General features: G+C 42.9%; 1 protein-coding gene across 3 annotated transcripts in view; it reads left to right on the top strand.

Moving 5' to 3' along the window:
- CYFIP1 (cytoplasmic FMR1 interacting protein 1) overlaps positions 1 to 14,770 on the top strand; it is an 86,956-nt gene that overhangs the window by 47,684 nt on the left and 24,502 nt on the right. For all 3 annotated transcript variants that reach the window (XR_009263942.1, XM_058736925.1, XM_058736926.1), the window contains exons 23-24: positions 10,805 to 10,948; positions 14,021 to 14,111. Coding sequence is in view for 2 of the 3 variants with exons in the window: in XM_058736925.1 (XP_058592908.1) it covers positions 10,805 to 10,948; positions 14,021 to 14,111 (235 nt within the window). In the remaining variant the exon portion in view is untranslated. The remainder of the gene's footprint in view (positions 1 to 10,804; positions 10,949 to 14,020; positions 14,112 to 14,770) is intronic.

Raw genomic sequence — 14,770 nt, 5'->3', positions numbered from 1 at the left:
CACTAGTTATTTTAAGCTGTTCCCTCTGATGTTGGTGTCAGCCTCGGTCTCCACACAGCCTGTGGGCTGTGTGGGGAAGTGGATCATGGCCCCTGCCTGGTCATGGACACCAGCGCCTATAGCCTTAGAACCTAAAGCTCTGAGCAGCTGCTGCTTCATTCGGCTCTAAAGCTCTGAGGGGCTGAAGTTTGGGCAGTACCGTCTCCATATTTTCTGCACATTCTTCTCACAGGTGCAGAAGTGAGCCTATTAATAATGACATAAAAGGACCACTCTTCACATCCCTAGTGCTGGCTCTCAGGAGGGTGTCAGAATTTCAGCCTTCCCTTCTGACTAGTTTTTGAAGAGACAAGTCCTTGGCTCACGCTCCTTCTCTCCCTTCAACTTCTTCAGGCTTGTGATGTCATCTCCCTTTGGCCACTTCTGTCTTAATCACAGCATCATAACACTTTACAAATTAATGTGACCATTTAAAGTTTTCAACCTGTCAGCCAAGAAGGAAATGGTAGATGTCTTAGTGGGATAAGCCAGAGGGTTAAGTAGAGGATATATTTGGGAGGAAGGGGAAACCAGTGTTGAGAGAACTAGAAACTGCCTGTGTTTTGCAAGGATATGTGGAACTTCAAGCTGAAATGGATGCTGTCTCTGTTTTCCACATTTGGGTGGTGCCATGTACTCTGCATTGTGTGTGGGAAGGGCATGTCCACTTGAGAAGCAGCATTCCTAGGATGCTGTGAAAGGAACTGTTGTGATAGAACCTTGGCTGGTTTTTAGAGAGGCCTTGCTCTAACAAGATCTGGATGCTGAGAAGGAACCAGCCCTGCACAGGACCCTGTGGGCCCGAGTCTCTGTCACAAGATGGGGGTGGGGAGGGGTGGTGTATGACAGGCAGCTTGGGCCGGGGTCTGAGGGAGGGACCAGGAGCAGATGGAGAATGATGCCAGGTGGGAAGATGTTATCCTAGTCCAGGCAGGAGGTGGTGCCTTGGACCAGGTGGCATTGACAGAGATAGAAGTAGCTAGACTCAAGGGGTATTTTGGAAGTGGATGTGACTGGACTTTGGCTAATAACCCAAAGATTGAAGGGGAGAGAAACGGAAGACCCAAAGATGTTTCCCAGGTTTCTGGCAGTTGGTGGGTGGAGGTGTCCATTTTTGAAGTCAGACAGGGCTAGATTTAGGAGGGTTAAAGGGAAGAGGCCTTTATCCCTGGGGCCTGTGTCCACTCCTCTTCCTAGGTCTGTCTGCTCTGCACGTCATAGACCTTACTGTGAGCAGGGGAGGATGCTGCCCTGCTGGGTGTCTGTTTTGGACACATCAGGCAGGTTTCATGGCTCACTCAGCTGAGGCAGAGGTTGTGGGAGTTGGTGGGCTGGGTTGGAGGATCATATTGCCCCGTTTGTTAGGGTCAGGATTTTGGCTGCTGTGTTAAGCCTAGTGATGATGACCAGGAGTGAAGAAGTCCAGATGTCATTGTTCTTTCTGCTGTGTTCTGGGACTGAGTGTCATTTTTAAAAATATTAAGTAATGTTTTTCTTCTACCTATACCAAGTTGCAGTCATAGTCTCAGGGCTCACTCAGCAAGTGTTTCCTGAGCATGCGCTGTGACCCAGGCTGCACCTGGCCTGAGCCAGGGAGCAGAGTTCTTGGCTCAGCAGGTGAGTGCAGGCCTTGTTCCACAGAGGCCTGAAGGTGTGGACTGGGCCCTGGTGTGCAGACAGGTACCGAGAGCCTGGGCAAGGGAAGGGCACCCCAGCAGTTTTGGGAGCATGGCCAGTGAGGCAGGGAGGGTGGAAAGGAGACTGAAGCTGTTGAGATACAAGCAGGGGGCCACATGTCCCTAGTCTCTCCCTTCCTCCCACTTGGCCAAAGATTTCTCGCCTGCAGAGGAGTCCCCAGCACCACTGCCTCAGAGAAGGGAGGTGGAAGATAAAGCACCTGACTCAGTGCTGCCTCTGGGAAACCCCACTGGTCAGACAGGTGATGCTTATGATGGGACACGAGGCCCAAGCAATTAACAGACTCTGCTCCTGTCCCGTGCCCAGGAGACACCCACACTCTGTGGACCCTGAGAGAAAGCTGTTCTCATGCTCTGAGCTGCTGGTCAAGTGTAGCTGGCAACAGGTGTAGACCTGTGTACCTGTGTTGAATCTCAGGGCAGTCGAGGCTAGGACACAGGTCAGGAGCTGAGGGGCTGCTACCCCACATCACCTACACTAGGACATCCTTTTAGATGTCAGCTGATCTGAGAAGTAGAAGAGATGCTTTTAACCCATTCTTTCCTAATCTATTCTTTAGAGTGTGAACCTTTCATTTCTGTCTTCTTGTTTGCCTTCATTGTTGTCACTACAGATGGTAACTTGAACTTGATGTGCTAGGACTACGCCTTTGGAAGTGGGCAAACACTGTGATTCTGGCTGGTGTATTGGTGTAGGCTGCCCACCTCCTCTGCCCCTCCAGAAAGGCATGAGGATTTTTAGAAGTATTAGAATAAGTACTCTATGCCCTCTTTCTGAAATTAAAATGTAATCAGTGTTGAAACCTATCCCGAAGCTGACCACCTGAAGTGTGTATCAAAGACGAGTGAAAAGTCTTATTTAGGGAACAAAAGAAAGCAATTATCAGAGAGAACTTAAAACAACCAGAATACAGTGTACAGGTATAGAATTCACATTCTATACTGATGCCACTACACTGATGCCATTTTACTCAGAATATATCATAGTTATGTTTAATGAAATTCAATCATTTAAAAACAAAGAAATAAATAAAGTGTAGTATTTTACCTTCTTGGAGCTAAAAGAAGTTTTATATAGTTTTAGAAGATAGGACTAGAAATTTTGGCAAGTAAGATAGAAATTTCTTGGGTCTGTGTTAACTAAAAGATTTGCTATGAACTAGGCTTGATTCTGAAGTTTAATCCCTGTCTTAGGCATGACCACAAAATATGTCTTTATAATGCTAAGATAAAAAGAGAAGAGCCTGTGGGAAGGAGGAACCAAGAAATGAAGTGATTTTTCCATTCTCTCCTCCATTTCCTCCCCTGCCCCAGCATTTGGAGAGGATGACAAGGCGTAAGGGAAGTTTGGCCCTTTGAGGAAAGGTAGATGCTCGTGATTTACCACACATTTGCACAGCATCTGGCCATGGGGTGTCAGACCAGCCTCCCGCATGGTCCTTGGAGGGATGGATTCCTGGGAAGAAGGCTTGTGGTGTTGGTTCTGAGAGAGCGGTTCCTCACCAGCACTATTGTGTCCATCCTGCTGCCCAAACACAGTGTGCATCCATCCTGGTGTTAATGGCTCAGGATTTGGTTTTATACTGCAGGTTTTGGTTTTATACTGATTTTCCTCCAGGAATTCAGGCAGCAGTGTTACTGCTTCTTGTACAGCAAAGATCCTGAGGGGCGTGGGGTCTGTGTTCACACCTCATGTGTTCAGGGGCGTGAGCAGTCTAGGGTCATCTGCTATACCCATTTGGAGCAAAAGAAAGATTAGATGAATTGGACTTGATTATTCTTTTAAAAGTGATCAGCTGCGACCGAACTGCAGATTTCAGCCTCAGTTTGACAAATTACGTTTGTGTCATTTTTATTCTTATGCCCTAAACTAGTAATTTTTGTTAAATTGTTTGGATTCTAACAAAAAGTCTGCCAAAAATTTGGGTGAGTGACATCGATGTTGACTGTTCATCTTATATGATACTTTTTTGAGGACCAAAAAAAGCAGAATGACAATATATTATGATATCAGAGTTGAATATTGTATTCAGAACCATCATTTTACTTCATTTTGTTGCAATGCAGTTTATAGTGTTTGTACCTGTGAGATTATGGAATACCATGAATCCAGTTCAAAAATCTAATGTGTTTTTTTTTTTTTATTTTAATGAATGATGAACTAGGATAAGTGTCTTGTGAGAATAATATTGACTTAGATGAGTGGCTCATTTATGATGCTGTTTGGTTCTTGGAATATCACCACTCTAAGTGAACATGCTCTTGAGTATGTCACTGATGTTCTCTTTCTGTAAGATAAGTAATATTGTCCCTGACTTACAGTTGAAGACTCATACCTTCAAGGGTGTTAGAGAACCCAAGACATACCACTAGTGAGTCTAGCTCTGTGTCGTCTGGTTTCAAGGTGAGACCCAAGTCTTTGTGTCAGGTGTGGCTGGCAGAGTGTTTCTTGAATTGAGCTGTAAGTATTTATTTTACAATAAAGTATTTGTAACTTTGCCCTTTTCAGAGGTAGTGCCTTCTCTTCTTCCTCTGAGTAGTTACACCACTTTAGTTGTAGTGCCCCTGGGATGTGCCCTATTTGGGGTGAGTGTAGTCCATAGGGAAGCTGGACATTAGCTGGGGAGTGGGGGAGTATTTTTTTAATGTTTATTTTTTTTTTAATTTTTTTTTTTTAACGTTTATTTATTTTTGAGACAGAGAGAGATAGAGCATGAACAGGGGAGGGTCAGAAAGAGAGGGAGACACAGAATCTGAAACAGGCTCCAGGCTCTGAGCTGTCAGCACAGAGCCCGACGCAGGGCTCGAACCCACGAACTGTGAGATCGTGACCTGAGCTGAAGTCAGACGCTCAGCCGACTGAGCCACCCAGGCGCCCCTTTAATGTTTATTTTTGAGAGAGAGAGCATGAGTGGGGTAGGGGCAGAGAGAGAGGGAGACACAGAATCTGAAGCAGGCTTCAGGCTCTGAGCTGTCAGCACAGAGCCCGATGTGGGTCTCAAACCCACAAACCACAAGATTATGACCTGATTTGAAGTTGGATGCTTAACCGATTGAGCCACCCCGGAGCCCCTGGGACCAGGTATTATTAAGCCACAGTCCCTACGCAATTCAGGGCAACTTTTGTTTGTTTTTTTTGTTTGTTTGTTTGTTTGTTTGTTTGTTTTAATTTTTTTTTAACGTTTATTTATTTTTGAGACAGAGAGAGACAGAGCATGAACAGGGGAGGGGCAGAGAGAGAGGGAGACACAGAATCTGCAACAGGCTCCAGGCTCTGAGCTGTCAGCACAGAGCCTGACGCAGGGCTCAAACTCACGGACCGTGAGATCATGACCTGAGCCGAAGTCGGACGCTTAACTGACCAAGCCACCCAGGCACCCCTCAGGGCAACTTTGAAAGTGAATTTTCTCATTTGTAATATGAGGCCCTCAGATTTATTTTTGTTTTTAAGTTTTATTTTAATTCCAGTTAGTTAACATACAGTGTTACATAAGTTTAGGTGTACAATATACTGATTCAACAATTCCATACATCACCCAGTGCCCATCATGACAAGTGCACTCCTTAATCCCCATCACCTATCTCACCCATCCACCCCTCCTGTAACCATCAGTTTGTTCTCTGTAATTAAGAGTCTGACTCTGGGTTTACTCCTCTTTCCTTTTTCCCCCTTTATTCATTTGTTTTGTTTCATAAATTCCACATATGAGTGAAATCGTATGGTATTTGTCTTTCTCTGAGTGACTTCTTATGTGTGTGTGTGTGTGTGTGTATGTTGTGTGTACACACACACACCCCACATCTTCTTTATCCATTCATCAATCAGTGGACACTCAGCTGTTTCCATAGTTTGTTTATGGTAAATAATGCTGCTGTAAGCATAGGGGTGCATGTATCCCTTTGTGTTAGTGTTTTTGTATTCTTTGGGTAAATACCTAGTAGTGCAATTGCTGGATCACATGGTAGTTTTAACTTTTTGAGGGACCTCCATAATGTTTTTCAGAGTGGCCGCACCAGTTTGCATTCCCATCAACAATGCGAGAGGGTTCCCCTTTCTCCACATCCTCACCAACACCTGTTGTTTCTTGTGTTGTTGATTTTATCCATTCTGACAAGTGTGAGGTGGTATCTCATTGTAGTTTTGATTTGCATTTCCCTGATAGTAAGTGATATTGTACATCTTTTCATGTGTCTGTTGGCCATCTGTCTGTCTTCTTTGGAGAAATATCTGTTTGTGATTTCTGCCCATTTTTAATTGGATTATTTGCTCTCAGGCCTTTGAGTTTTATAAGTTATTTATATACTTTAGATACTGGCCCTGTATCAGATAGGTCATTTGCAAATATCTTCTCCCATTCTGTAGGTCACCTTGTAGTTTTTTGTTGATTGTTTCCTTCACTGTGAAGAAACTTTTTATTTATTTATTTATTTATTTATTTTTTATTTATTTATTTATTTTTCAACGTTTTTTATTTATTTTTGGGACAGAGAGAGACATAGCATGAACGGGGGAGGGGCAGAGAGAGAGGGAGACACAGAATCGGAAACAGGCTCCAGGCTCTGAGCCATCAGCCCAGAGCCTGACGCGGGGCTCGAGCTCACGGACCGCGAGATCGTGACCTGGCTGAAGTCAGACGCTTAACCGACTGCGCCACCCAGGCGCCCCAAGAAACTTTTTATTTTGATGTAGTCCCAGTATTTTACTTTCGCTTTTGTTTCCTTGCCTCAAAAGATATACCTAGAAAGAAGTTGTTACAGCCAATGTCAAAGAGCTTATGGCCTATATTTTCCTCTAGGATTTTTATGATTTCAGGTCTCACATGTAGGTCTTTAAACCATTTCGAATTTCTTTTTGTGTATGGTGTAAGAAAGTGGTCCAATTACATTCTTTTTGCATGTAGCTGTCCAGTTTTCTCAACACTGTTTGTTGAAGAGACTGTCTTTTTCTCATTGGATATTCCTTCCTGCTTTGTTGAAGATTAGTTGATCATATAATTGTGGGTATATTTCTGGATTTTCTATTTTGTTCCATTGATCTGTGTGTTCATTTTTGTGCCAATACCATCTGTCTTGATCATTACAGCTTTGTAATATAGCTTGAAATCTGGAATTGTGATGCCTCCAGCTTTGCCTTTCTCTTTCAAGATTGATTTGGCTATTTGAGGTCTTTTGTGGTTCCATACAAATGTTAGGATTGTTTGTTTCAGCTCTGTGAAAAGGCTGTTGCTATTTTGATAGGGATCACATTGAATGTGTAGATTGCTTTGGGTAGTATAGACATTTTTAACAATGTTCTTCCAATCCATGAGCATGGGATGTCTTTCCATTTCTTTGAGTCTCTTGGAGGCAGCGTATAGACAGGTCTTGTTTCTTTATCCATTCTAACATGCTTTGTCTTTTGACTGGAGTGTTTAGTCCATTTACACTCAGAGTAAATGATGGATATGTATTTACAGCCTTTTTTTTTTTTTTTTTTTTTTTTTAACTCATTTTGTCATTGTTCCTGGGGATTTTCTCTGTTCCTTTCTAGTCCTTATCGCTTTTGGTCTTTCCTTCCCAACTCAGAGAGTCTCCAATATTTCTTTTAGGGCTTGTTTAGTGGTTTCGAACTCTTTTTAGTTTTTGTTTGGGAAACTCTATCTCTCCTTCTATTCCGATGATAGCCTTGCTGAATAGACTATTCTTGGCTGCAGATTTTTCCCATTCAGCACTTTAATATATCCTGCCACTCCCTTCTGGCCTGCCAAGTTTCTGTGGAGTGATCTGCTGCTAACCTTATTTGTCTTCCCTTGTAAGCTAGGGACTTCCTTTGTCTTGCTGCTTTTAAGATTTTTTTCTTTAGCATTATATTTCACAAATTTAATTACGCTACATTTTGGTGTTGGCCTACTTTTGTTGATTTTTGATGGAGCTCTCTGGTTTTTAAAGCCAAAATTTATGAATATTAGTCCTCTTATGTGAGCTCCCTGGTGCAGAGGTTTTTTTCTCTGTCCATTTTACACACTCAGTTCCCTCTTTTCTGTGGGCAGCCTCCTTCTGCCTTTCTGACCATTGTAACATTTCAGATGTAGCTTCTTCTCTGTATTTCGATGTGGAGTTTGTTCCCACAGTCTTTGGTTAGCTCTCCATCTTACTGACTTGGAAGTGGATCATATCTCATTGAAAACATGGGATGGGGTAAGCTCAGGGTCCTCCTCCCCCACCATCTTTCCTAGCTCCTGAAACCTTTAGATTTCACTAACAATTTGCATGTTTTTCTTTTGAAACAGTAGAACTTATCAAGCAAAAACCTAACATGGAATCCCAGCACTTAAATGCAAATTTGAGGAGGAGTTAGGAAGAGGATATATCTGGTCTGATGATCAAAATATGCCCCTTTCAAGTGTGATTGGGGTTGTAAGTGTGGGCACAGGACAGGCGCTTGGCAGTGCTTCCAACCTGGTCAGTGTTTTATTTGAAAATTGTTTTCAGTTTTCATACTTTCTGTTTTGGGGTCCTAGGACCACCCACACATTTTGATTCTCCGGAAGAACTCACAGACTCACTTGTACTAACAGCTATAGTTCATTATAGCAAACGGATGCAAAACAGGATTGGTAAGGGAAAAAGATGCATCAGGTGTGATTGAACTGGGCACAGGCTACCAAAGTTGTCCTTCATGGGGGTTGCTTGGGATGTGTAGTTTTTCTGCCCAGCGAAGAGAGGTCCACTCAAATCCTCAGGTCCAAGGCTCTCACTAGGGCTAGGTACATAGGAATATGCCACCTATGTTGACTGTTCATAGTTACTGAAACCCCAGAACCCCCAGAAGGAAAAGAGCCCATCATAAATCACTGTTTGTACATATAACCTAAACAAGTTTATATAGCATGGTTAAGTGCCCTAGTGGTAGAAAACAACCTTATTGTGCACAGGCACCCCAATGTTTATAGCAGCACTGTCAACAATAGCCAAAGTATGGAAAGAGCCCAAATATCCATCGATAGATGAATGGATAAATGTACACACACACACACAGACACACACTGGAGTATTATGTGGCAATCAAAAAGAATGAAATCCTACCATTTGCAACAACGTGGATGGAACTACAGGGTATTGTGCTAAGCGAAATTAGTCAGAGAAAGGCAGATATCATAGGACTTCACTCATATGTGGAATTTAATATACAAAACAGATGAACATAAGGGAAGGGAAGCAAAAATAATATAAAAACAGGGAGGGGGACAAAACATAAGAGACTCTTAAATATAGAGAACAAACTGAGGGTTGCCGTAGGAGTTATGGGTGTGGGGAAGGGCTAAACAGGCAAGGGGCATTAACGAGAACACTTGGGATGAGCACTGGGTATTATATGTAGGGGATGAATCACTGGATTCTACTCTGAAATCATTATTGCACTGTACACTAACTAACTTGGATGTATATTTAAAACAAAACAAAACAAAACAAAACAAAACCCTTATTAGTTGGTAACAATCCAAAGGATGAATTCCCAGGAATTGCAAGCAGGCCTGCTGTGCTTGTTCTTCAGAATCCTCACTTTTCTGATGTGGTTTTAGTGTATGTAGAGGAAATATTTAAGACAATGATTAAGGGGGCAGGAGGAGGATACAGGGAACCTAAATGGAAGTGAGATTGGTACACTTCAATCAAAGTGGTAAAATGTTGGTAACAGTGGATTATGATTAACTTATACAATGTATAAGACCTAAAACAACCACTAAAACATCTGTGTGAAGAGATACTCTTGAAACTACTATAGGTCAATTGCAGTGGAATTCTAAAAAATGTTTAAGTGACCCAGAGGAAGTCAGGAAGAATGAAACAGACCCTACTTAGATATCAATAATTACATTATGTGTAAATGTCCCAAATGTAAGTGAGATATCTAAATACAATTAAAATACTGAGAGATAGGCAAAGTGGAGTTAAAAAGTTGATTAAGCAAGACATGCACTTCAAATTAATGATATAGGTAGGTTGAAAGTAAAAAGATGGATTAAGATATACCATGCAAATATTAATCAGAAGAAAGGAGTGATTCTATTAATATAAGATAAAATAGAGTTCAAAACAGAGAATATTAATCTGGGACCAAGAGGAACATTATATAATAGGGTCAAACCACCAAGAAAATAAGGCAGTCCTAAATGTTTGTGTACCAAACAATAGAACTTCAAAATACTTGAGGCAAATACTATACTAACATGAGTGAAAGAAGAAATGAACAACTCCACAATTATAGTTGGGGAATTCAACATTTCTCTCTCTTAGTCATCAGTAGACAGAAAATCAGCAACAACAAAGAAGTAAACACCATCAAGCACCAGTAAATTATTGACATGTGTAGAACACTCTACCCAACAAGGGCAGAACATACGTGCTTTTCAAGTGCCCCTGGGGCTTCCCCCCAGATAGACCATATTCTGGGCCATCAAACAAACCTCAAGAAAATTTTGAAAGAGTTGTTTTAAAAAGACAACCAAACTAAATGAAATGCAAATATATCAAAATTTGTGGGATGCACCTGAAAAGTGCTGAGAGGGAAATACACAGCACTGAATGTTTATTAGGGGTCTCCCGGCTGAGTGTTCAATCTGTGTTCTTAGACAAGCTTGGAGGTCTCCTCCTATAAGAAACCACCCTGATTTCCTTTCTCACCCATTCTCCCTGCAAGGGCTGCTGTCCCAGCTCCCCATGTGTCCCTGAGATCAGTGTTTGCCCCAGATGTCTCCACCAGGAGACTGGGAACAGCTCCAAGGAGACAACAATGAGAATGTATTTGTTTCTCATTCCAGGACCTTAAACTGGCACTTTGATAAATCTTTGAAACCAAATGGCTTTGTTTTCTTTTTTCTGTTTTAGCAAGCTTGCTTGTCATGTTTTTATGTTGAAGATATAAATACCAGTAAGGGCAGTCTAATAAATTCTCTGGAATTCTCCATCTTAAGGGCATGGTGTATTGAATGCATCTTTGGTGCAGCAGTTTTTTCATCTTGGCTTCATAGTGACCACATTGAAAATTCTGGAGATTTCATTAAGCCCTTATATTCTTTGTCCCTCAGGCTTTGAACTTGGCCTACTCTAGCATTTATGGCAGCTACCGAAACTTTGTGGGGCCTCCGCACTTTGAGGTCATCTGCCGGCTGCTTGGCTACCAGGGCATTGCAGTGGTCATGGAGGAGCTGCTGAAGGTCGTGAAGAGCCTGGTATGTTTTCCTCAGTCTGCTTCCTTTTCACAGAGCAGTGTTCTGCACCCAATTCTTTTTTTTTTTTTTTTCCATTTATTTTGGGGACAGTGCAAGTAGGGGAGGGACAGAGAGAGGGGGACAGAGGATTTGAAATAGGTTTTGCACTGACAGGCTGATAGCAGCAAGCCTGATGTGGAGCTCGAATTCAAAAAACGAGAGATCCTGAACTGAGCCATGGTCAGATGCTCAACTGACTGAGCCACCCAGGTGCCCCTGCACCCAATTCTAATGTGGGGAGGGGGGTTTTCCACTCCACTGAGCAATTCTCGGATACCAACTGGGTGTCCTATAATTCAGCTCAATTCTAGCACTGTCTACCTTGAAATAGCATGAGTTCCTACAGATTAAGGGCTCTGACCCACAAGACTGCCCTACCCTCACCCCCACTAGATTTCAAGTCTAATTTGTCACCTGTGCCTCTGACCCACTGGCTGTAAATCAGAGGTTTCTATAGCCCCCTCCTTGAGTTCAATTAATTTGCTAGAGCAGCTCACAAAACTCAGGAAGCTGGTTTACTCTCTAGATTACCAGTTAATTACAAAGGATACAAATCCACAGCCAATGAAAAGATAACATAGGGAGAGGTCCTGAAGACAGGAGCTCCTCTCCTTGTGGACTTTGGAGCCCCTCATAGTGGCCTGTGGACCTGTTCTGGTTCCCAAATCTGTAAGCTCCCCAGACCCTACCCTGTTGGGGTTTTATGGGGGTTTCAGTATATAGTCACAATTGATTAAATCTCTAGCCTTTGGTAACTAAATTGACCTCCAGCCCCTTCTCCTCCCCAGAGGTCTGGGGGTGGTACTAAAAGTCCCAAATCCAACCATGGGGTTGGTTCTCCTGGCAGCCAGCCCCCATTGGTGGGTGGGCCTCCAAAAGTGACCTTAATAAATGTAATAAGAGATGCTTTTAAGGCTCTCAGGATAATTTGAAGGTTTTAGGAGCTCTTTGTCAGGAATAGATACAAGACCAAATATATATTTATTATAAATCACAGTATCACACATAACCTTAAATTTTCTGGGGTGGAAAAGCCAGGGGTCCTTCCTCTGTGGTGTTTAGCACCACTTTTGACCATATGTAGTTTGATTTCTCTCCCATCTATCTTCCTTTTTTCTTTTTTTTTTTTTTAGTGTCTTTTTTTTATATTTAAAATTTTTATTTTAATTTCTCCCCCAACTTTCTTAATTCAAGAGAATAGGTCCATGTTATTTTAACTAATTCGTAGAAAAAGTTAAGGGGTGCCTGGGTGGCTCAGTCGGTTAAGCCTCCGACTTCAGCTCAGGTCATGATCTCATAGTTTGTGGGTTGGAGCCCAGCGTTGGGCTCTGTGCTGACAGCTCAGAACATAGAGCCTGCTTCAGATTCTGTGTCTCCCTCTCTCTTTCTGCCCCTCCCTTGCTTACTCTCTGTCTCTCTCAAAAATAAATAAACATTAAAAAAAAATTTTTTTTAACAAGTTACGTACCAAAATATAGCTTTCTTATAAAGGACCACTGCTGTTGCCCAAGGGAACCATAAAGGCATTATGGAGAGACCATGTTTTAGTTGGCAAGCATCTGGGTAGGGACAGTTGTATGGAGAGGCCCATTTCTGATTGTGAAGTAGGAGTTTTCTTAAAACACAGATTTCCAGGAAACATTTATACTGGGGGATATGGAGGAGAGTCTGTTGGCCACGAGGAGTTCAGAGCTGTCTGTGGGGTAGGGCTGAGCAAGAGGCAGATGGGCTCAGCTGTGAGACAGTGGTGTGGGCAGGGTCCCGCTGCTGTTCAGACTTCTGTTGCCCAGTGATAGCTGGTTGTACCTGCAAGGCTGATGATGTGCGCCCCTGTCCTGGGTGCTAAGGGTTAAACTGTGAATAAAGGATTCAGACACTCATCTGTGTAACTTCAGATTGAGGTCAGAAGTTCTATGCAGAAGTATTTTATTTAAGTCTTTTTGCAAAGAGAAAGTGAGAGAATGATACATGTAGACTAACATGGATATAGTTTTCTATGTGCTATTTCTGTTCACTGAGAAAGAACTTTATAAAATCTTAATCTTTTTCCATTATTTTAATAAACTACCTGTGATTAAGCCCATTTCTTTAAAATTTTTTATCGCGAAATAGAGACTTTCAGGTATTTCCCATGCTTAAAGCTGAATTAATGGCCACATAATTAAAGTAGCAGTCCATCAAGGAGATGATATGATCATTAACACAAAGCAAAACCTGACAGAATTCTAAGAGGTTGACAAAATATACAACCTGTTTGGATCAGAAATCAATTAGAATATATAAAAGTTGGGTCTTTTGGCACAGACACAAGCCCATGACCCACTCAGTCACTGCTGGGACCCCCAGCTAGAACCTCTGCCCCAAAACACATAACTTGTAAGGTGTTAGGCACATGAGGTGACATGGTCCAGTGTTGCAGCTACACCAAATCCGTCAGAGGAATACAGAAACTGCCCCATGAGGATGTCACTTCTTCAGAGCCACCGCACTCACCACAGATGGATACAACTAGAGCTCCTTGCCCTCCCACTGTCATACCTCAGGCCACTTGTCTCCTGAAAGAAGAATTGTGTTTTAGAAGATGCATTTAGTTATTCCTGTAAAGTCACTCTGGTGGAGGTTGTTTTCTTTCTGTGGATAGGATTTCCTTTCCCAGCCAAAGTGATTCTCAGTCCTGGTCATTACCATGTGTTTTACTAACAGACTCCCTTTTATTTTTTTTTTATTTTTTTTTTTTTTCAACGTTTTTTATTTATTTTTGGGACAGAGAGAGACAGAACATGAACGGGGGAGGGGCAGAGAGAGAGGGAGACACAGAATCGGAAACAGGCTCCAGGCTCTGAGCCATCAGCTCAGAGCCTGACGCGGGGCTCGAACTCACGGACCGCGAGATCGTGACCTGGCTGAAGTCGGACGCTTAACCGACTGCGCCACCCAGGCGCCCCACAGACTCCCTTTTAGAAGCCCCATGCACCACTCACAACCTTTGAGACAGTGGCAGCCAGTGGCTGATGCAGCCTATTTCTCCTACAGCTGCAAGGCACAATCCTGCAGTACGTGAAGACGCTGATGGAGGTGATGCCCAAGATCTGCCGCCTGCCCCGTCATGAATATGGCTCTCCTGGTGAGTATGGGCACCTCCCCAGGAGTGCAGTACAGAAGGGACAGCATAAACATTCAGACCTCAGTGCAAGATGTCAAGTCAGAAATTACTGATAAGGGTAGGATCTCCTTTCCCCAGGTGGGAAGAGGCCACGAACCTAATCAAAGCCTGGTTGTTTCCAATGGAACAAACAAACCAGCCTTTCTTTTGGGAGCAGGTGTGTTGGAATCATCACACTTGGGTGAGGAAGATATGGGGAAGAGGGGCAATGCCGCCTAGTCACTGATGGGTGATGGGGCTCTGAACTCTGAACCCCTGACTCTTGCACAGCACTGGGTTCTTGAAGATCACCAACCAGGGAAGGACAGGGAACTCAGCTTCCAGGTCCAACTGCCCTAGGGATCCTTGCAAAATGGCAGTTGGTACCTGACAGTTGGGATGAGGGGTTTGAAAACTGTTAAGTCTCCAACTTTGTTCTTTGTAGAGTTGTTTTGGCTATTCTAGGTCTTCTGCGTAACCACGTGAATTTTGGAGTCAGCTTGTGGACTTTTGACTGGGTCAGCATTTGAATGTATAGATCAAATTAGGGAATATTAGCTTTCTTCCCAGTGTTTATGCCTGGTGTCTTTTTGTGCCATATCACAATGTGCAAGATCTCCAGGACAGTGATGAAAATGTGT

This window comes from Neofelis nebulosa, chromosome 7, assembly GCF_028018385.1.
Source record: "Neofelis nebulosa isolate mNeoNeb1 chromosome 7, mNeoNeb1.pri, whole genome shotgun sequence".
Taxonomy (NCBI): Eukaryota; Metazoa; Chordata; class Mammalia; order Carnivora; family Felidae; genus Neofelis; species Neofelis nebulosa.
Note: the sequence above shows the minus strand (reverse complement) of the source record. Positions and strands in the feature narration are given on the sequence as shown.